This window comes from Brachionichthys hirsutus, chromosome 24, assembly GCF_040956055.1.
Source record: "Brachionichthys hirsutus isolate HB-005 chromosome 24, CSIRO-AGI_Bhir_v1, whole genome shotgun sequence".
Classification (NCBI taxonomy): Eukaryota; Metazoa; Chordata; class Actinopteri; order Lophiiformes; family Brachionichthyidae; genus Brachionichthys; species Brachionichthys hirsutus.
Genome location: NC_090920.1, coordinates 2,738,495 through 2,760,733, shown reverse-complemented (window position 1 = coordinate 2,760,733; position 22,239 = coordinate 2,738,495). Strand labels below are relative to the sequence as shown.

The window sequence follows — 22,239 nt, the reverse complement described above, 5'->3', positions numbered from 1 at the left end:
ATGTTAGCATGTCCAACCAGTGGAATACCTGGTTAAACACTAGCTAATGTTAGCATGTCCGACCAGTGGAACACCTGGTTAAACACTAGCTAACGTTAGCATGTCCAACCCGACAGACACCTGGTGAAAGCTGGTCAAACAAGGGGTGGGACCGGTCTGATGCCGTGCAATCATTCAGGACGCCGTTACCCCACCATGTCCTGTCAGCAGTGAACATGGAGCATGAGGCGGCGCAGCACGGGGGGGGGGGGTGAGGTACTCCAGCATTGATGCGGAGCAGGTTCATGGGTGTGAGTGTTGGTGGAGTAATTATAAGGTGCTTCTGTTGACTAATGAGCGTGGGGGGAGTGTCCGGGGAGGACGGGGACGTCGATCTTCACGCGGTTGGCAGTCAGCTCTAATTTGTGATGATGGCTCCTGGCAGCGGATGATAATTACAGACACAGGCCATGGACAGAAACCGTCACACTGCCCCCTGTCTGCAGCCGGCAGTACTGCTGCTACGCCCTAATGGATCACACCAGGGAGGGGGGGAAAGGAAAGGAAGGGACGAAAGGGGGGGGAAGGAAAGGGAGGAAAAAGGAAAGGAAGGAAAGGGAGGGAGAGAAACGGAAGGAAATAGGGAAGGGAGGGAAGGAAAGGAAGGGAGGAAAAGGGAAAGGGAGAAGGAAAGGCAGGAAGGAAGCATCTTGATGCAAACCCTCTGAAACAAATCCGCTCAGAGCCGGAGGATAAATTTGACTTGTAACCATGGGAACCAAAGACAAGCAGCACTTCAGACATGGACAGACAGAACCAGTCCTTCGTGCTCGTCCGGTTAGCGCTCAGCGACCCGACGGACCGTTCTGCTTCCTTCGCCACCCTGCCCTGGCCACGCCCTCCTACCAAATCCTGGAACTAGCTCCACCCCTAAGGTGTTGAGACGGCTGCGACGACAGCAAACGGCCGACTTCCTGTTCTTCACACAACTTCCTGTTTCATCATCGACCCCCCCCCTCACGGCTGGGCACACCTGAAGCGTCCACCAGACAGACGAACGCCTACCTGCTGGCGTCCGGTCCGGGTTTGACGCGTCCCTGAGTTCTGGCCTCCCACACGCCGTTGGCCAGCTCGTTGCCGATGGCCTTCATCACCTTGATGAGCTCCAGCGGCCATTCGTCCAGGTCCAGAGACCGGACCCGGGACAGGTGGGTCCCCAGGTTCCGGTGGATACCCGAACACTCGATGCAGATCAGCGCCCCGAGGTTCAGACTGGCCCAGTCCGGGTCTTGGTGAGAGAGGAGGAGGAGCAGTTTAAAACACAAGCGTGACCTCCTCACCTGAGGAGGGGGCGGGACTCACTCTGAGCGTCACAGTCGGCGCAGCGGCCGTTTCCTCGGATGGTTCTGATGGTCAGCAGAGCCTGGGCCTCGGTCCGGCTGGTGAGACGCGACTGGAACAAAGACAACAAGCACGTCAGCACCAGAACCAGGTCCGTTTGATGGTACCTGCGACGGGCCAAGAGGTTGGACTCCAGCGGAACCGGTCTGAGCCGCCCCAGCAGCCGCCTGACTGGAACCGGTACCAAAACCACAATCACTGGACACCAGCCCGGGTTTTGTTCTGAGACAGGCGACACCAGAACCTGAACGGTTGCCCCATTTCAGGCTGAAGGCGTCAACGCCAGAGAACGAGTAGGGGGGGGGGGGGGGGGGGAGGGGCGGGGCTCTGGTGGACGTTGGGTCCAATCACAGCCCGAGAGCCTGAGGCGTCAACACAGCGGGCCGAACCGAGACTGGCAGCGCGGAAGCTGAGCGCCAGTAATTACTAATCATGAGTGGGGTGGGGGGGGGGGGGGCAGACTGAAGAGGGTCGCTCGGGTCGCTCACCTTGTTCTTGCTGCTCTCACAGGACTGCAGGCAGGCCAGGATCTGGCTCTCGATCACCTGGACCCAGGCGTCCCGGTCCTCGTACGACCCGGCTTCAAAATGCCACATCTGGCCCGTCAGCGACACGATGGTGAACTCCAGGTTCTCCTCGGGTTCTGTTGGGAAGAACACTGGAACAATGAGCACAGCAAGGGTTCTGGAGGACCGGCAGTGATGTCATCTCTGCTGTTGGGGGGGGGGGGAGGGGTCAACTGTCAAACAATTAAGCCACACCCACAGGAAGTCCCACGCTGCACCAACGAGATCGGGTGCGTAGCGTAGCATAGCATTTTGCAGCCAAAGATGGACGTCTCACCCCTCAGGAGGGGACGGAGACCAAACTAAGAGGTCCAATCCAACACAGGGAACATTAGCGCTGCAGGTACGCACCGTTAGAACATTCGGAACCCCATCTTGTGCCCCTCATTCCAACGTTTGGTGGGAAGGTTCCACGAAACCGACACGTTGGAGCGATATAGCGTTTAACGCTGTCGCGGTTCAGGACCGACACCGCAGGTCCAAAGCTCGGCTACCGAGCGTCTCCGGGTCCTGGTCCTTCCTCAGATGCGTAGCAGCGATTGAAAGCAACATTGCCCATGTTCTAGCTCTTTTAGCGGGTCTCTGAGTTTTCTATGCTAGTAGCAGTTAGCAGCTAACCTTGAGAAGAGAATGTCTGCAGAGTGGACAGATAGAGGACGAGCTCAGACTTGATGCCGGGGTGACGGGGTTCTGGTGTCTCTAGGCGCCTTCGTGCTACGTGTCCATTGAGACATTGCTAGCTATGTGCGTGTCAACAACATGGCCGCGTCTTCAACGTGGCGCTAGGATTCGACCGCTGAGGTGCGTTCGGGTCCAGCACCGGCCTGTTTTTGCTCCTGGAGCAGGATTGGTGCGTCTGGACCAGAAACCTTCTGGAACCGTCGCCATCCCGACCGGCGTGAGGCAACGTGTGTGAACGTTAGCGGGCCACGCCTCCGTGCCGCTGTACACAATCAACGTATGCATGAGGCCCAATCACAGGTGGAGCGGCGGCGGCGACGGCTTGGTAATTACCGCCAGCGCTTCCGGCTACGGCGGCGACATTCACGCAGACAGAGGCGGCGCCGAGGCAATTTGTGAACTCTGACACGGCTAACCTTTAACGGCAGGAACGAAACAAAGCCAATACACGGCATTTACACGACGCAGGGTGGGGGGGCCACGCCGTGCATACCGGCCGTCGTGGGGGGGGGGGGGTGTAACCGAGCCAGCAGAGAGTGTGAGGAGGTGCAATGAGAGGGGAGGCGGGAGGAGAGACGGCCTCAGGAAACACAAATTAAAAGCCTTAAATGTCGCCGCACACTGGATCGCTTTGCGACACAGGTCATTACTCGTCATATTATTGTCAGCCTTTCACAACATTAATAACCTGGAAAGCATCAGAGGCGCCTGTTCCCAAGCCCCCCCCCCCCCCACAACCGCGGAGACGGTCGCCGTGACGCCGCATCCATTGCAGTTCACCTCCTTCTCTGGACTCCAGAGTCTCTGAGGACGGGCGACAGGAGGCGCCCAAAGACAACGCAAGAAAAGATGCACAGTGTGGACGACAGGCGTCTTCCCAGGGGAGGTGTCCTCCTTCGGTTTGAAGAGGGGGGGGGGGGGTTCAAGGAGGGAGGGGCGGTATGACCGGCAGGTCACACGACCCCAGAACGCCCCGATGGGGAGGTCATGAGAATGAGAAAGAACTTAATGGAGCCACAGAGATAAACGTGCTGCTGCCTTTACCAGGCCTAGCCTAGCCTAGCCTAGCCTAGCCTAGCCTAGCATAGCATAGCATAGCATGCTACGCAGAGAAACATCATGACTGAACAATGTGAAGAAAAAGGAGCCTCATCCTCAGTCATCCAATCACAGGAGGAGAGTTGAATGAAAGCCAGCTCTGGGGGCGTCGCCCACAGACGGCGGTCCCCCCGTGAATGATGCCGGGCCTCGCTCTGACACCGCCATGCTTCACCTGGCGCCGGGTGTGACAGGCGGCGCGCCGCCGCCGGCCCGCTGCTTAATGGCTAAATTGGGAAGACGGTTACTAATCGCTTATTGAATAATGAACACGACACAGCTGATAAAAAATTTCAACACTGGATTATTTATAATATTTCACTTAAGCCTCTCTGGCTGACTAATGGGGGACAAGTCTGCCGAGGGGACAGCGAGGACGAAGACGAAGAGAGGACTGGATGGGACGCAGCGTGAAGGAGGAAATAAATAGTCTGCATGCTCTGAATCCCAACGACATTTACAATCACCGACGATGCCCCGCCTTCAAACAGGATGGCCCCGCCTTCAAACAGGATGGCCCCGCCTTCAAAAAGGATGGTTCCGCCTTCAAGCAGGATGTCCCGCCTAGGAAGGATCCTGGGGAGGACAGTGACAGGGGGGGGGGGGGGGGGGGGGGGGGGGCGTTACCTTCTGCGGTACCAGAGAGGCCGTCAGCTTTGAAGTTACTCGTGCTCTTCTTCCTCCGGTGCTTCTTGCGGTTGGCGTGCGGCGATGGCGGCGGTTCCGTCTTCGGACTGGTGGTGCCGGGACTGGAGCACGTCGGGTCTCCCAGGCCCGTGTCTGTAGGTCCAGACGACAAGGAGGTAAAGATGGTCGCACTCGCTGCTGGTTCCCCAGATTCTAACCGGAGCGGTTCTGATTATTGAGGGTGTGTTTTTCCACGTTTGTCCGTAACCGTCCAGAGGCGTTATCCAATCAGAGAACCTAAATGACCGGCTGTACGAGCGGTCCAAGCCCCTGGTGGACACCGGCCCGGTCCCACACGCTGGTGTGGAGGAGGAACCGGAGGGCGAGCGGGTCCATCGGCAGAGAGGTCGGGTTGGTCTGGAAGCTGTGACAAAATAACACTCAGCTTCCATCAATATCAGAGCATGGCGGAGACTGACGTGTGTGTGTGTGTGTGTGTGCGCGTGTGTGGAGGCAGCACACGCACACACACACACACACACAAAGCCGCCTGCTGGCCGCCGCGGCGCCCAAACGGCACACGCCCCCAAGGACGGCCATAACTTATTTTACAATCGTTTAGTCTCAGCTCAAGTGGAAAATGTGACAACTTATCTCTGCTGACAAGACGCCGTCCCCCAGAGTGCAATTAACCGCCGCGGATTAACAGCCCCCCCATCTGCACGCCGCCGCCCTCCCCCCCCCCCCCCCCACACCCCAAAATGTCCTCCTCCCGCCCATCGGATGTTTGGACAGCAGCTGCACTTCCTATTTGCACCCAGGTGAAACAGCTGATTGAGCCTCGGGGGGGGGGGGGACCTGTCAGCGTCCATTTTTACTCCTCGGCAGGGGCGGGTCCAATCCGTGTTGCCTAGCAACGAGTCCTGGGTTCCAGTTTAAACTGGATCCCTTCCACTGGCGACGTCGCCGTCGACGTGACATCATTATCATCTGAAGGTGTAAACTTGGAAGCGACTGTTCGGGCCGAACCGATGACCCCTCCTAAAGGTCGTCAGACTTGTTGTCATGGCAACAGACAGGCGTAGCTGTCGGTCACCCGCCTGACTCGCCGTGTGCTCTCTTACCTGTGCTGGCTCCGGAGTTGGCGATGACGGTGGCGTCGGTCCACTGGTCGGCGCTGGAGACGGAGCAGGAGCGCTGGTGCAGCCCGTCCAATCCCCGGCTGTTGAAGGACGCCGAGCCGGCGCCGCTCGCCATCTGAGACGCCGACGAGCTGCTGGTCACCGAGCCTGAGGCAGGAAGCAGCGGGGGGTGAGCGGACGGACATGCCGACCACGGGTAACCCTAACCCTCGCCAAACGCACTGGCCCCTCCCCTTCCTCCTGTGATCTGAAAGGTATGAACCCGCTCCAGTCAGGCCAGTGGGTCCAACTGGTCCAGACGGGGGTCCACCCCCCCACTCTCTCATTACAGCTCATTAATATTCATGACGATAATTAGAGCGGAGCACGGCTCACTGAGCATCACGCCATTAGCCGGGGCCTCCTGGATCCCGGCGCTCCCAGAGCGCCACCTCGTAAGCGCTCCTCTGTGTCCAGAGTCGGACACAGAGGAGCGCTCGTTTCTCACACCACGGCTCCCTTCAGCGTTCCCTTTGATTTCGCCGCCATCGCTCTGACCTGTCGTCTGTCCCAGCTGCAGGCCGCTCATGTCCCTCGTCAGCCCGTTGGTTTTGGGATTCGCCGCGGCGCCGCTGGTGGACACGGCCCGCGGCGGCCTCTTCCCCGGGACCTTCACCGTGGTCCTCAGCAGGTCGACCTCCTTCCCGTGGACGTTCTGCATGTAGTCCTAAGAGACGGGCGATGACGTCAGCAACAGGGACAACCATGTCTCCCACCCAGTCCCAACATTCCTCCACCCCAAACTGAACCAGAACCAGTCCACACACAAAATGTCCATTTGTCCCGGTCCAGTCCAGAGGCTGGTGATTGGGTTGTCTGTCTCAGGGACAGAAACAGAAACCGGAGCAATGCTTCTGGACCGGGAACCGGGCAGTCCCGGGACTGTCAGCGCCGGACCACGCAAACTGTGATTGGCGGCAGCCATCCACAGACACGCCCACAAACACAACATCTCAGTAATGAGCTCTCCTCCGGTCTGAAGGGGCGGATCAGAGACCCGAAGGACGAGAGGCGCTTGTTAAATCCACCCACGTTTCCCTCAGAGTGGGGTGGAGTGTCAGCGCTGACCCAACAGGAGCAGGGCATTGTGGGAGGTCGGCCTCCTCTCCAACATCAAAGGGACTAGGGGAAACAAAGCTCACGCCACCCGCCGGGCCGTATTAAAACACGCCGCCAGAGCACCGGGTCCTGTGATGGTGGAGGAGCCGGAGCGCGTCTCGCCGTCCTCTTAGAGACAGCGCTCCTCTTCAAACATTCTCTCGGTGTCCCGCCTCCTTCTGGCAGCTCCGATGACAAAAGGCCAATTCAAAGCCAAGTGCTCTCGACGGCGTCCTAACAAGCCACCAGAGACCCCCGGATGCAGGGCCCGCTGGGTAAACCCTGACCACACCCCCCCGACAGATTGACCGAAGTAATTGAGTCTGCATTAGCATCGGGGAGCTTTCATCATCGTCCACACCTCGCAGCGGCGTTCAGGACGGAGGTGTGTATCGACCAGCAGCTGGCGTCCGTTCCTTCATCGGTGTTTGAGCAGAATACTGCTGACGACCCGGAAACACGGATCCATAAAAGAACAAGATCGATCGAAGACGCCGCGGCCGATGAAGGAGGAGAAGAAGAAAGTTGATGAAGACTGAGGCCGGGGCGTTTCACGAGAGACCGCGCACAGGAAGCTCACGACAGCAAGATCCTGTGATGATGCAGCCACTTAATTAGGTACAGTTAGCATGATGTAAGCTAACGTGGTCACTTTATTAGGTACAGTTAGCATGATGTAAGCTAACGTGGTCACTTTATTAGGTACAGTTAGCATGATGTAAGCTAACGTGGTCACTTTATTAGGTACAGTTAGCATGATGTAAGCTAACGTGGTCACTTTATTAGGTACAGCTAGCATGATGTAAGCTAACGTGGTCACTTTATTAGGTACAGTTAAACATAAAAGCTAATGTGCCGAACATTAGCAATGATAGTTGAAATTAGCTTCAACCTTTTTTGCCACTCATGTCAAGCTCACCTGAATATAACAGGGCAAAGCGCTGGATGAAGACAGGCTAACATTAGCTGCAGCATTGGCTAAAGATGTACTAGCTAGCAGCATTCCAAAGTTAATTTAAATTGTAGCTTTCAATCTTCTTCTATGGGCTGCAGAACACTCCGGTCAGGTGATGAGAGATCAGGTCCTGATTGGTTGCTGCCTTTGATTATGTGAACTGGTTCACTTGCTGGGAGGCGGGACTACAGGCCGAACCTGTCGGAAACAGGTGGCGCCCCCTGCAGAGTGAGGTGCGCCGCGTAGGTCTCTGTCATCCTGGCTTTGAGGAGACATTTCTTGCTAGTTAGCGTCTCCTGCCATCCTCTTAATTAGCGGCATTAATGTGATTTCTTTGCACATAGTCGAGCAATTAGCGGCGCTGATTGAGCTTCATTCGATTAGCCTCTGCAAACATGCTAATTGACGCCTGAGCTGCAGACGCCCCACGCTGACAGAAACCGGGCTTCTGGTGCTGGAGGGGTTCTGTTTATGAGTGCTAATGCGTTGTAACGCTAATCTACAGCGTCAGTTGTGCTAATGGCTGACGGACGTGTGGGCGTGATCAACACGGAGGAAGCTGGGCCACACGGCCAATCAGATGGTAGCCACACACATCGTCAGCGGTCAGGGTTCCTCTGGACAGGAGAACCAAGCAGAACATGGGCTTTATAAACATCAAAGGGTCGACAACGTGTGTGTGTGTGTGTGACCACTCAGCTCCATCCGGAGGCGGAGCAGGGAGGTGACTTCAGCTCTGAGTCTAAGGAGGCAGGAGTCAGACAGGGGGCAGTACGGAGTCTGGGGCAGAAAGGAGTCACAGATAGGGGGCAGTCCGGAGTCCGGGGCAGTAAGGAGTCACAGACAGGGGGCAGTACGGAGTCCGGGGCAGTAAGGAGTCACAGACAGGGGGCAGTACGGAGTCCGGAGCAGTAAGGAGTCACAGATAGGGGGCAGTACGGAGTCCGGGGCAGTAACGAGTCACAGACAGGGGGCAGTACGGAGTCCGGGGCAGTAAGGAGTCACAGACAGGGGGCAGTACGGAGTCCGGGGCAGTAAGGAGTCACAGATAGGGGGCAGTACGGAGTCCGGGGCAGTAACGAGTCACAGACAGGGGGCAGTACGTAGTCCGGAGCAGTAAGGTGTCACAGATAGGGGGCAGTACGGAGTCCGGGGCAGTAACGAGTCACAGACAGGGGGCAGTATGGAGTCCGGGGCAGTAACGAGTCACAGACAGGGGGCAGTACGGAGTCCGGAGCAGTAAGGAGTCACAGATAGGGGGCAGTACGGAGTCCGGGGCAGTAAGGGGGTCTTACGTGCAGGCTGGGGTGGTAGGTCAGCAGGCCGTCGTCACACAGGGTCACGTACTTCTTCTTCCACTCCTTGTTGAGGGATTTCCCGCTCCTCTTCATCAACATCCCCTGCAGACAGAAAGTGACCCGTTAAACCACACATACCCAAACTTGGACCCGACCAATCCTGTCCCAGAACTGCTTTGTGACCAGAACCCAGGGACCATCAAAACTCGGCCAGAGGCAAGCGCCCCCCCCCCCCCCCCCGATTACAGCACACGGACCGCAATCAGTGATGACATCACACCACACAGTAGGAAGGGGGAGGGGTTGTCGGTCTGGACCGGACTTAATTCAGGGGGAGACGTTTCGTCTTCAAACCTACGTCAGCGAATGAATTCTGGCCATCCATCCGTCCCGGGGGCGACACGCCATTAGTCTGCTCTGGGGGCTAATTGAACGCCGCATAGAAACCCTCATGATGGGTAATACCCTTCATTATTCACCCCCCTGGGCTTCATGACACGCGTCGCCTCATTTTACCTCCAGGGAGGGGGCGGCAGCCATGACAGCTTACAAGCTGCCCACACGGGAAAATAGATCAAAGAGATAAAAACTCCCCCTGCAGGACCCAGGCACTTCCTGCCCCGGTGAAGAATGGGGGGGTCCTGCTTCGGAAAGGTCGCTAGCTTGGGGGGGGCAAAAGATGAAGTCATCTGTTAGACATCCAAAAACGTCCACGGGCTGCAAGACGACGAGCAGCTGTTCATTAAGAACGAAACACAGGAGCAGAAGTAAAGTCCAAGTAGAGAACAAAGGATCAACAAGATCCCGAAAACATCCACAAAAGATCCTGAAAACATCCACAAAAGATCCTGATAACATCCCCAAAGGATCCTGATAACATTCCCAAAAGATCCTGAAAACATTCCCAAAAGATCCTGAAAACATTCCCAAAGGATCCTGATAACATTCCCAAAAGATCCTGAAAACATTCCCAAAAGATCCTGAAAACATTCCCAAAGGATCCTGATAACATTCCCAAAAGATCCAGAAAACATTCCCAAAAGATCCTGAAAACATTCCCAAATGATCCTCAATCCAGACACACACGCCTGTCCTCGGTCGGACACACACACGCCTGTCCTTTCGGTCGGACACACACACGCCTGTCCTTACAATCATTCGTGTCCTGAAGGTGTCCGTCCTCGGGAGACTAATCTCCTCCCTCATCACCTCCTATTTTCCCGGGACAATGGGCTCCCTGCTCCCACTGAAGGGAGTGATAGCGGATCTTGAAGGAGCTACAGTCGGTGAAAAGACCAGCCAGAGACACTTTTGTTGACCGCCGTCCCCAGAGAGCAGGAGGCCAAATGGGAGGCGTCACCTCCATGACAGCGGAGTCGGGGTGACGGCTGCTGGGAGGGAGGCCGGACTCCGCCTCCAGTATCGGGGCGGCCATCTGAACCGCAGGTCATCCATCATCCCTCGAGGGGAGTGACTCCCTGAGAGCCGCCTTCCTGGGAGAAGCTAACGGTGGCTAACACCTGTCTGCTAACACCCTAACCTGTAACACGACACCATTCGATCTCTATGGGTGAGACGACAACACGACAGACAGGTGGTGGCGCCGCTTCCTCCAACGGTCAGTTACCGGGTCAACGGGTAGGAACGGTCTCTGCAGGTTCCCCAGACCGGGTTCTGTGGGGTCCCGGTTCTGTCCCCCTGGTACCGAGTGGGTCGAGAACAGCAGCACGACTCTGTGACTCTGTGACCGTTACTTCAGCCCAGCACTGCGTCTCCAGCTGTTTCCACGACGACCTGAAGACAGTCGGCGAAGGCGGAGCCAGCCAAGACTCATTTCCTGCCCGCCATGGTGGATACCCCCGCCCGCCGGCGCCAGTATCTGATACAACGGCGACAAGGTCAGCGCTGATGGGGCAAGGACAAGGGAGGGCAGGCCTGGGGGGGCCAAGCAGATCAAATAAAAACCACCGAAGAAGAGGGGCTGATTTATCTGATCAGAGTTCTGGGTAATTAATTAGAAACCCAATTATCCAAAGCTGACTTGAGCAGGCAGAGTTCATTATGGGATAGAAAACCCCGCCCCTCGCTCCAGTCTGATGAACAGCGAGGCTCCTCCTCCTCACGGAGAGCCTCGGGTCGCCGCCGCGCCTCCTGATGAGTGGAGGCGTGGGACAACAGACGCTACACCCGGCGCCGCTCCGTGGAGACGCCGCGCTCTGATTGGCGTCCGGGTTCTGTGGATCGGCTGATTTAATTATGTCAAACAACCCCCCCCCCCCCCCCCCCACCAAAGAAACCCTCATTTCCAGGGTTAGTGCGCTCCACAAAAATGTCATGATGGCCAAAATGGCTCCGAGCAGCGACAACCTTTCCAGGGAAATGATATTTTTCCAATCCGATGGAAGGCGGATCGTGTGGCCCTCGTTAAAGCCTTGATAGCAGCTCATTAATATTCGCCGTCTTAATTAGGGCCGCAGTTAATTTCATTAAATTCTCTGGCTGCTAAATGAAGCAGATTATGAGACATCTTTTACTGCAGAGCGTGAAATTACGGCGGCCCGGCGCCCGGGGGGAGGGGGGTGGGGGCAGGGGTGAATTACAGGGTAAATAACACCCAAATTAACCAGCCAACACACCCGGCGCCAGGGGGAGGGGCTAATGAATTACAGGGTAAATAGCACCCGAGTTAACCAACCAACACACCCGGCGCCAGGGGGAGGGGCTAATGAATTACAGGGTAAATAGCACCCGAGTTAACCAGCCAACACGCCCGGCGCCAGGGGGAGGGGCTAATGAATTACAGGGTAAATAGCACCCGAGTTAACCAGCCAACACGCCCGGCGCCAGGGGGAGGGGCTAATGAATTACAGGGTAAATAGCACCCGAGTTAACCAGCCAACACGCCCGGCGCCAGGGGGAGGGGCTAATGAATTACAGGGTAAATAGCACCCGAGTTAACCAGCCAACACGCCCGGCGCCAGGGGACAGGACAGTCCAAAGTCCCGCCTGGACTCTGTCCTTTGCTCGACTGAAAAGAGGACAGAGTTCGGCTTCACTTCACTTCAGCTAACTGCTAGCTGCTGTTAGCTGCTAACTCAAACAGAAGGAGGCGACAGAACAAGCTGCTCAGCGGGCTCCAGGAGCCGCTTGGCCCACGTTACCGTGGTTACGGGCCTGGTAAACAGGTCCAGACAACCTAACCCTCCTTGCTGGTCCTGGCGGCTCGGCTGCGGTGTCGGGTTGGGTTTCAAAGCGCTGCAGACGCTAATTAGCAGCGCGGAGCAGATGTCGGAGGAACCCCGCGCCATCTGGAACCAGAACTGGGCGCGTTCAGAAGCAAGAAGGACCAATCAGCTTCCAATCAGCACCATCGCCATCGCCGTAGCAGGACGTTGGTTCTGACTCACTTCCCCTGAATCCTTTCAGGTTCTTTAACGGACCCGTCCGACCTTGGCTTGTCTGTCCAACGTCTGAGCGGTTCTACTGGGTCTGAGAGCTGACACATTAAAGGGTTAACGCTCTCCTTCCTACGTCTCCTCTGATTGGACAGCTGAGAATCAGCTCCGGTTCTGAACCGGTGATGGACAGACGACGCTTCACGATGATTAAAACGCTTCCAGAAACGGGCTGCGGCGAGCAGGTGGAGGCGACGCGTCCATGTGACCCGGTCCCGCCCACACTCACTCGACACACTGGTATCTGACCGGCATCCACCAGGACTTAACGAAGTCCTCCTGGTCTCATTACAGACATGACTTTTAATGAGCACTGGACTCTTAATGAAGGCGGGCGCCGGGACCAACAGAACCGCCGTCACCTCCGGTGGTTCTAACGTGAACCTCGCCCACGCCGTTTGATCCACACGGCGCTAATGAGGACATGACTCAGCGTTACTACTGGACCCCGACAGTACCCGGTTAGCGGGACACGGCTAATCGCTACGGCAGATGTCAGACTCGGGTCCAGAGAGCTCCGCCCCCAGAGGGGCGGCGTTCATCAACAGTACAGAAACACGTATATAAAAGGACCCCCTGACTCCCAGGTCCACCAGGGTCCAGCAGAACCAACGTCAGGCCGGAATCATTACAACTAAACAATTGACACCTCGTTCCCTGGAACCAGGTTCTGGTCTCACCCCTTAATTAAGTTCAGCGTGGTACCAGGATACATTCGGGTGGGCCCAACGGAGACAGCGGATGAAGGAAGCATCTGGTTCCGAGAGATCCAAACATCGTTAACGGGGAGAGGCGGTAGAACCACCGACGTCTAACAAGGCATCCGGTCCGGCCCGCTGACAATCAGGGACACGCGGCGAGAGCGGCCGCAGAGAGCCATCAAATCAATTAACGTCCACTTCCAAAAACACACAACAGGAGGAGGAGGCGCCTCCAGGCTGCTCCTCATCCTCCGGGGCCTCGTCGGCCCGGAGAGGAACGTCTGGATCCATTAGCGTGGCCTCATCACGCATCCCGGGCTGCCTGTTGGAATCCTGGACAATGTCCCGTTCAATAATCATCTCCAGCGGTCTGCTGAGCGTGTTCCGACGTCTTGATGCATGTTCACACAACCAACTGCCAGTCAGTGGCCAGCTGAGTCTAATGCTAGTGAAATGCTAAGCTAACACCAGACAGGACCGTACAAAGAACTGTTAATGAGCTACATTAGATACCAGAAGCTGTGGTAGGTGAAACTAGCTAACATTAGCATTGATAAGCAACACTAGCTAACATTAGCTGTGACAAATGACACTAGCTAACATCAGCATTGATAAGCAACACTAGCTAACATTAGCTGTGACAAATGACACTAGCTAACATTAGCATTGATAAGCAACACTAGCTAACATTAGCTGTGACAAATGACACTAGCTAACATTAGCATTGATAAGCAACACTAGCTAACATTAGCTGTGACAAATGACACTAGCTAACATCAGCATTGATAAGCAACACTAGCTAATATTAGCTGACAGCTATAAAGCAGCCAACTGAAGGTGAAGACGGACGGAGTCGAACCTGAACCCAACATGCCCGGTTCTGATAACCCACAAGAACCAAAACGCTCCGTCCTTCCTGCTGCGCTCCGCCGCTGCAGCAATACCACAGAAGAAGAAGAGAATATCTGCAATTACTGTCGTCTCCACTGCGACGGTCCGGCGGGGGTCCGTCTCCATGACGACCCCAAACAGGAGCCTCGCTCTGTCTCCCCCCTCAGCCCCCCCTCTGTCGCCCTCTCTCCACAAACGATTAGTTCATTAGCGGAGGACAAACGGGCCGCGGCGTGGACAGCGGCTGCGATTAATGCTCCCTAATGCGCTGATCCGTTTGTAGGGACACCCCCCCCCACCAACACCTGTCTGAACTCCTCCAGCTGGAGGAGGACATGTCCACCACCTTTCAGGTGCTCGGCTGTGTCAGCTGAGGCATGGAGAGCTTTTGATCCGTCCCGTTCCTCCTTCATCCTTTTTTTAACGCTCCCGTTTTAACAAAACCGAGAAGCATCTTTGAAGGAGACACGTGGCATGAGGAAGGCGCGCTCCTCTCATGTCCTCCTCCTAATGATCTGGCTGGAGGACCCGGGGGACCCTCACCCTAATTGATGTAAAGTGTGTGATTTCACTGTTAATCAAGGCCGAGCAGAGCAGCTACACGTCTCACCTGTTTGATGGGGATGGCCCGCCCACTGCCGATGCTGTCGGCCCGAGCTTCCATGCCTTTCTTGTCCTTGTCCATCTCGCTGGCTTTCCTGGACTGTGGACCAGAGGAAAGACCACCTGTCAGCTGACACCATTCTGATACCATCCACCCAGACCCAGACCTTGGCTTCTGACCCGGAACCCAGTCTGGGAACCAGGACTTTCCTTAATCTAACATCAGCAACCGACTAGGGTCAGTTGGTCCAGTCCAAGGTACCGGGTCAAACCAGTAAACCTTACATGTAGATTTGCTAACGTTAGCTGCTGCGCTCAACCAGGTGTCTCTGCAGACAGAAATGCTAACGTTAGTTGCTGCGCTCCACCAGGTGTCGCTGCAGACGAGACATGCTAACGTTAGCTGCTGCGCTCCACCAGGTGTCTCTACAGATGAGACATGCTAACGTTAGCTGCTGCGCTCCACCAGGTATCTGCAGACGAGACATGCTAACATTAGCTGCTGCGCTCCACCAGGCGTCTCTACAGATAAGACATGCTAACATTAGCTGCTGCGCTCCACCAGGTATCTGCAGACGAGACATGCTAACGTTAGCTGCTGCGCTCCACCAGGTGTCTCTGCAGACAGAAATGCTAACGTTAGCTGCTGCGCTCCACAAGGTAACTGCAGACGAGACATGCTAACGTTAGCTGCTGCGCTCCACCAGGTGTCTCTGCAGACGAGACGTGCTAATGTTTAGCTGACGGTTGACTCACGGTGAACAGGTTGGAGCGGCGTTTCGACTGCTTTCGGACAGGTGTCGGCGTGTTAGCAGTCTGGGCCACGTCGATGCGGAGCTCCTTCTGGCTGGTGCTGGGTGTCGACGGCACAGACGACGAGTAGTCGCTCAAACTGCCGCTGCCGTTGCTGGTCTGGAGGGACAGAAAGAAAACCGCGGTGACGGTTGGTCCGCCAGCGGTTCCTGGTATTCATGTTAGAAGTAGGAACGCTTTTTAAAACTCGGGACAAAGTCTGCAGCGTCAGACGTGTCGTCAGGGCGACGCATCCGACTGGGTGGAGGCGGCGGGAGATGAACTGGACCTTGGGGGGAGTGATGGCTGTTTAACGACTAATCAATGAGGATGGGAGGAAGAGGGGGCGGTCCAGGAGACAGAGCGCCTCGGTTCTGACCATGGCGGCGCCCTCACCACGCACGTGGAGTATGTGAACTGTTCAGGTCAGAAGGGGTTAAATGTGTGGACAATGTGCTGCATTGCTCTGCGGGGGCCGTCCTGGAGGACCGAGTGACCTCTGACCTGGCTGACGTGGACCGAAGACACCTGTGGGGCGCAGACGGACGAGTGACTCGGCGAGTTTGGGAGGGACTTGCAGGGTCCGATGGACAGCTGCTGCTTCTTCCTGGTGGACACGATCTTCTGGGCAACTGCAACACACAAACCACAGCAGATGAACCCACAGAGGAGAACCCACAGAGGAGAACCCACAGAGTAGAACCCATAGAGGAGAACCCATAGAGAAGAACCCACAGAGGAGAACCCACAGAGGAGAACCCATAGAGGAGAACCCACAGAGGAGAACTCACAGTAAAACACCCACAGTGGAGAACCCACCATGGAGAACCCACTGTGGGGAACCCACAGAGGAGAACCCATAGAGATGAACCCACAGAGGAGAACCCACCGAGGAGAACCCACAGAGAAGAACCCATAGAGGAGAACCCACAGAGGAGAACCCAGAGAGGAGAACCCACAGGGATGCCTCATTACAATTTCAGACAAACAAGCTTTCCTTGAATGTAAATAAATCAAATTATATACTTTTTAGAAACAAAAAATAAAACTCTTCCTAAGCAGGACTCAAAGCTGCTAATTAATAACATTGAAATCAATCATTTCTTGGTCTATTAGTTGATGAAAGGTTGTCCTGGGTAACCACATCGAGTCAGTATTATCATTAGAGTCTGATAGTTTGAGCTGCTTCGTTTTCCTCACACCTTAATTCAGAAATGTTGAACCCAGTTCATTTAAACACCCAAAACTTTATTCATGTCTTAATCAATTAATGTCACGTCTTGGGTCCAGGACCGATCACATGACCAGACTCTGGAGGTTTAACCCCGCCCCCCTCACCGCCCTCGGGTCGGCCCACTTGCAGCGGACTGCTTCTGATTGGATGTTTCCTCAACCAGGTGTGTTCAAAGGAACGGACGACAGGGACGGAGGCTGGAGAGTGGGACGTTAGCATAATGCTAGCAGGAGCTAGCAGAGGATGGGTCAATGGGGCGGAGCCTAGCCAGACTGTATATTACTTTAACAGCCATTATTTTAGGGCTCTGCTAAATATTTAACCTGGAACTTAACTTGATCCATCAATCTCCGTTCTGCTCCGTCGTTCCCGTTAATGGAAGCGTCTCCCGTTTGACCAGATTTATGGGGAGGCTGCGCCGCCACTCCAAGGGGGAGCGGGGGAGGCGGAGTCTCGCTGCGTTCACGCCGGTCGAGCATCGTTTCACAGGTTTTCACCGTTGAAAGGACGGAGTCACCAATCAGATTGAAGCGCTGGCCCCGGACCGGCCCCTGAGGGCGGAGTCATCTGTCCTCCCCAGCTGGGGCCGGCGTCCTGAATCATCCCGCCCCCATGCCAGACCGCCGCCGAATCAGGATCAAAGCTACCAATGGGTGCGGAGCTTTAGCGCCTTCGCTCTGACACGGACCGGAAAACGAAAGCGGCGTAATTAAGCTAATTAGATGAGCTCGCAGAGTCCTGCCCCCAGAGGTCACCGCCCCCCAGCATTTCTTCACCTGGAGATGCTGCTTGTCGCCATGACGATGCAGCTGATTCTGAAGCCGAGTATGAGCGTTGTCGTTGAAGCCCCGCCCACGACCACCAGCAAGTCCCAATCAATGCAGGCTCCAAACGAAGTGAAGGTCACGGAGTTTGAGTGCGAGATCAATACAGACATACACCTCCTTCATAAATTGTCATTTGATCGCCATCGACTCCGGGGCCACGCTGGCAAATGTGCTTTAAATGAGAGCGTTTAGTCACGGCGTGTCACAGGGGCGGGAACACCATCGATCAATAACTGATTTCCTTCTGATAGGAGCCGACTGACGTCCTGTTCCAACAAGCTGCATCTTCCTCCACGATGGAGTCCTGTTGGAGTATTGATCGACTGGGCTGAACTACTGATCACCCTGACCGGTGGAGTCCGAGCTCCAGAGACCAACGGAACTATTGCTAATGCTACCACTGCTACTAATGCTAATAATGCTATGAATGTCACTAATGGTACCACAGCTACTAATGCTATGACTGCTAATGCTACCACTGCTACTAATGCTATGAATGTCACTAATGGTACCACAGCTACTAATGCTATGACTGCTAATGCTACCACTGCTACTAATGCTATGAATGTCACTAATGGTACCACAGCTACTAATGCTATTACTGCTAATGCTACCACAGCTACTAATGCTATGACTGCTAATGCAACTACTGCTACTAATGCTATGGATGTCACGAATGCTACCACTGCTTCTAACGCTAATGGTTATGCTAATAATGCTATGTATGTCATTAATGCTACCACAGCTACTAATGCTATGGATGTCACGAATGCTACCACTGCTTCTAACGCAAATGCTTATGCTACTAATGGTATGAAGGTCACTAATGCTAATGCTACCACTGCTATGAATGTCTCTAATGCTAATGCTACTACTGCCACAAATGGTATGAAGGTCGCTAATGCTAATGCTACTGCTCCAGAGGCCGCATCCATAACTGATAATTCTACTACGACTGCTACTCATCTTAATGCTAATAGTTACTGCTTCTAAAGCTAATACTGCTGCAAATGCTAATACGGTTACTATTGCTAATACGGTTACTAATTATAATGCTAGTACTGCTACTTGACTACTGCTATAATGTAAGACAGACAGACAGACAGCTACAGGCTGCTGTCGTGTTTCAGACAAAAAACATTAAAGTCATCGTTCTGCTGGATGATTAAAAAAATGATTAATTTGAGATAATGAAGAGAAAGATACAAAGAGACAACACACACACACACGCACCATGGACACGCACACACTCACAGGACACACACACACACAGGAATAATTAAGAAGATAATAAGGCATTGTTTAGCGTGAATGTTTCCTCCTGGACCAAGAACACACACACACACACACACACCATCATGTCGTTCTCCTCATTATTCCTCAGATTATCATTAATTCACTCTGACTTCCTCTAATTGGACGCAATAACTCCGTGTTCCTGCACTGCCACCTTCAGGACGAACACTGCCATGACGCAAAGACCGGCCGATCCTGCCGCAGAGGAACCAGGACCCTTTACGAGAACCAGAACCTCTTTGCCGGTTCTTCTTTCTGACTATCAGGGTGCTGCGTGTCCCAGCCAGCCTCCTCCTCAGCTCATCTTCATCGTGCTGCTCTAATATGTGCTTCTTTTATTAATTCCTCGCTGTGATAAAACTTAACTGCGGTACAGTTCCGGCTAAATCGCCGAGCGGCTCCATTTCATTCTTAATTGACGAGTGATTAAGAGCGTCCGAATGGCTGTGGCCGGGGCGTCGGGGGGGCGGGGAAAGTCACCTTCCCGGAGGACTGGACGCCGCCGTCCTGACCACCGAGGTCTTCTTACCGTCCTGGAAGACGCGCTCCACATTCAGGCCGTAGGTGGCGCAGGTCTCGTAGTAGGTGCAGCGCTTCAGGTCGTTGGACAGCTTCCTGGCCCGGCCGTCGTCGATCACTCTGGGATTGGCCGAGCTGATGGCGTCTGGGAGGAGACGAGGACAGCATCATTCAGAACCGTCGGGCTGAGCCGAGTGGACCGTTCTGGTTCTGACGGGTCGGGGTTCACAGAATGAAGACGCGATTCAGTGAAGAAACAGGAGAACCAGCAGTGGAGCTCTGGCGCCCTCTGCTGGACGTCTGCTTCAGGGCAACAGTCAAAGTGTCTTTAATGCGAGGGAGGGAGGGAGGACAGAAGGAGGGAGGGAAGGACAGAGGGAAGGAGGGAGGGAGGGGAAGAGATGTAGGGAGGGAACGAAGGAAGGAGGGAGGGAGGGAAGGACGGAACAAGGGAGGAAAAGACAGAAGCAGGGAGGGAGAGAGGGAGGGAAGGACAGAGGAAAGGAAGGATGGAGCGAGGCAGGAAAAGAGAGGCAGGGAGGGAGGTGTGCCCTGATGAATGACTGTCGTGTGCAGTAACTGAAAGGCACCACTGGGTGGCAGCAGTGACTCATGCCCAGAGAGGGAGGCGGTGGCGCTCCTGGTTCTGGTACCTTGGGTCCCGACCAGGACCAGAGGCAGGTCCCCGGTGCTCCTGCAGCCGGCCAGGCGGCTGAAGTAGTGGTAAACCGTCTGGAAGCTGATCTCGTCCTCCAGACTGAAGACGAAGATCACGGCGTCCGCCCACAAGGAGAACTGTGAACAGGGACCGGTTCAAATCAAACTTTATTCACACACAAAGACGGGACGGCGTCCTGCCAGTCCTCACCTGGGCCTCCGGGGGGCCTCCTTCGTCTCTGATGAGCAGGAGGTGACTCTGGCCGTCGACCATGATCTCCTTCTTGAAGCGGCCGCCTGCAGGGAAGCACAGGTGATTGATCCACGATCGATTGATCGGCTGATCAGAGCGCCCTGCGATGCGTCTGAAAGGGGAGGCGGGTCGGGTTCTGGCTGGTTTGCTCGTTAAAGGGTCGACCTTTGACCCTGCAGCTGATTGGTGGACCAGGAAAAGTGACCTCAACCTCGTCGCGGCTCAATGCGCCAATAACATTGATTGATTGATTGATCAGGGACGAACAGGAGAAACTGATTGATTGATTGGGTAGACCGGATGCCGAGTCAGCTGATGAGGGGCGGGGCTTCCTGTTGAGTCCAGGTTCAGGCTGTGACGTGTCGCCCCCCCTCTGATTGGCCCAGTCAGAGGAGGGTCGTGGTCTCGGGGGTCCGATGCGATTCTGAACCGCAGCTATTGTGAACATGAAGGAGTGATAGATGGATGGATGGATGAAAAGGAGGGGAGGATAGTTACCTGCGTCCACGTCCGCTAGTTTAGAGCAGCAGCCAGAAAGAAGAGAGACAGAAGAGCCGTCAAAGACAGGAGGAGGAGGAGGAGGAGCTTCATCACCGTGCAGCCCGGGCTCCAAACCACAACCTCAGAATAGTTCTGGTTCTGGTTAGCGGCGCGGCGCGGCGCAGGCGGTCGCTCCCGTTCTACGGAGCAGCAACTTATTCTCGACCCCAGGAATGCCCGGCTGGTCTCCTCCTCTGCTGACCTCCGTCCGTTCCTCGGTGGTGACGCAAGCGTTTCTGAAACGTTTCTATTCCATCAGAGCCGAAGCGCTGCCGGCCGGTGGGGGCGGAGCCAGCGCCGGGGACTCTGTGGTTAAAGCCTGCCCTCCTCCACGGAGGGTACGCAAATAAACTACATTCATGTACCAGGGGGCGGGGCATCAGCTCCTTTGCTGCTGGGGGGTGGGGGGGGGGGGGGTCTGACTAGTTTACTATTTGTTGTGTTTGCTGAAACGTGGTGGAGAGAAGCGGAAATATTTAAAGGCCATGCTTGACTGAAGGAAGGTTCTGTTAGCAGAGACGCTACCGTTAGCTCGAGTCTCATTCAAATATCTGATCAAAACGGTGACAAGAACCTGGATTTAATCCACGAGGTCAGGGGCGTCAAACTCATGTTCTCCGAGGGCCACATCAGCATTATGGGTGCCCTCAAAGGGCCAGTTGTCACGGTAACGCAGTGTAAACGTAACTAAATGTAATGTAATGTAAATAAAATGTAACTACTTCTTAACATGCTGCTAAATAACTGTATTTACTACTACATACTTAATTAAATTATAAATATTACATATGCAATTGCGTAGTTCTAAAAATATATCGATATAAAAATATCCGCCGAGGTTATGTAATCGCCGGCGTCTGTCTGTAATTTGTTCTTCAATATCTCCATTGATTATTGACCGATGTTTATGGAATTTAACAGTCATGTAGGGGGGGGGGGGGGGGGGGGGCTCTATCTCACCACTGAATATCATCTGGGTCGGATCCAGAATGGAGTCGGCAACAAATATTTAATTTTAACATTAAAACCTCATTAGAAATCTGTTACAAATACTCCGATTCACTTTTACTTTTCAGCATTTTACAAAAACAAATGTCTGCACAAAGCTCTCGCGGGCCACAAAAAATGACGTGGCGGGCCACATTTGGCCCCCGGGCCTTGAGTTTGACACATATGCACTAGATGATCTAGAACACAATGTCAAGGACCTAGTCCAGAATCTAGTGGATCTAGTCCTGAATCTAGAACACAATATCACGGTTCTAATGCAGAATCTAGTGGATCTAGTCCAGAATCTAGTGGATCTAGTCCAGAATCTAGTGGATCTAGTCCTGAATCTAGTGGATCTAGAACACAATATCACAGATCTAATGCAGAATCTGGTGGATCTAATCCAGAATCTAGTGGATCTAGTCCTGAATCTAGTGGATCTAGAACACAATATCACGGATCTAATGCAGAATCGAGTGGATCTAGTCCAGAATCTAGTGGATCTAGAACACAATATCACAGATCTAATGCGGAATCTGGTGGATCTAATCCAGAATCTAGTGGATCTAGTCCTGAATCTAGTGGATCTAGAACACA

General features: G+C 54.5%; 1 protein-coding gene across 1 annotated transcript in view; it reads right to left on the bottom strand.

The window, feature by feature from the left end:
- The window catches only part of agap1 (ArfGAP with GTPase domain, ankyrin repeat and PH domain 1), a 39,742-nt gene that overhangs the window by 9,197 nt on the left and 8,306 nt on the right, over positions 1-22,239 (bottom strand). Inside the window, exons 4-16 of the mRNA XM_068756265.1 lie at positions 20,071-20,156; positions 19,856-19,997; positions 19,213-19,347; positions 15,831-15,958; positions 15,291-15,446; positions 14,542-14,634; positions 8,882-8,986; positions 6,032-6,200; positions 5,477-5,641; positions 4,353-4,505; positions 1,869-2,023; positions 1,342-1,432; positions 1,045-1,267 (exon numbers count right to left, since the gene is read on the bottom strand). Coding sequence (XP_068612366.1) covers positions 1,045-1,267; positions 1,342-1,432; positions 1,869-2,023; positions 4,353-4,505; positions 5,477-5,641; positions 6,032-6,200; positions 8,882-8,986; positions 14,542-14,634; positions 15,291-15,446; positions 15,831-15,958; positions 19,213-19,347; positions 19,856-19,997; positions 20,071-20,156 — 1,801 coding nt within the window. The remainder of the gene's footprint in view (positions 1-1,044; positions 1,268-1,341; positions 1,433-1,868; positions 2,024-4,352; positions 4,506-5,476; positions 5,642-6,031; positions 6,201-8,881; positions 8,987-14,541; positions 14,635-15,290; positions 15,447-15,830; positions 15,959-19,212; positions 19,348-19,855; positions 19,998-20,070; positions 20,157-22,239) is intronic.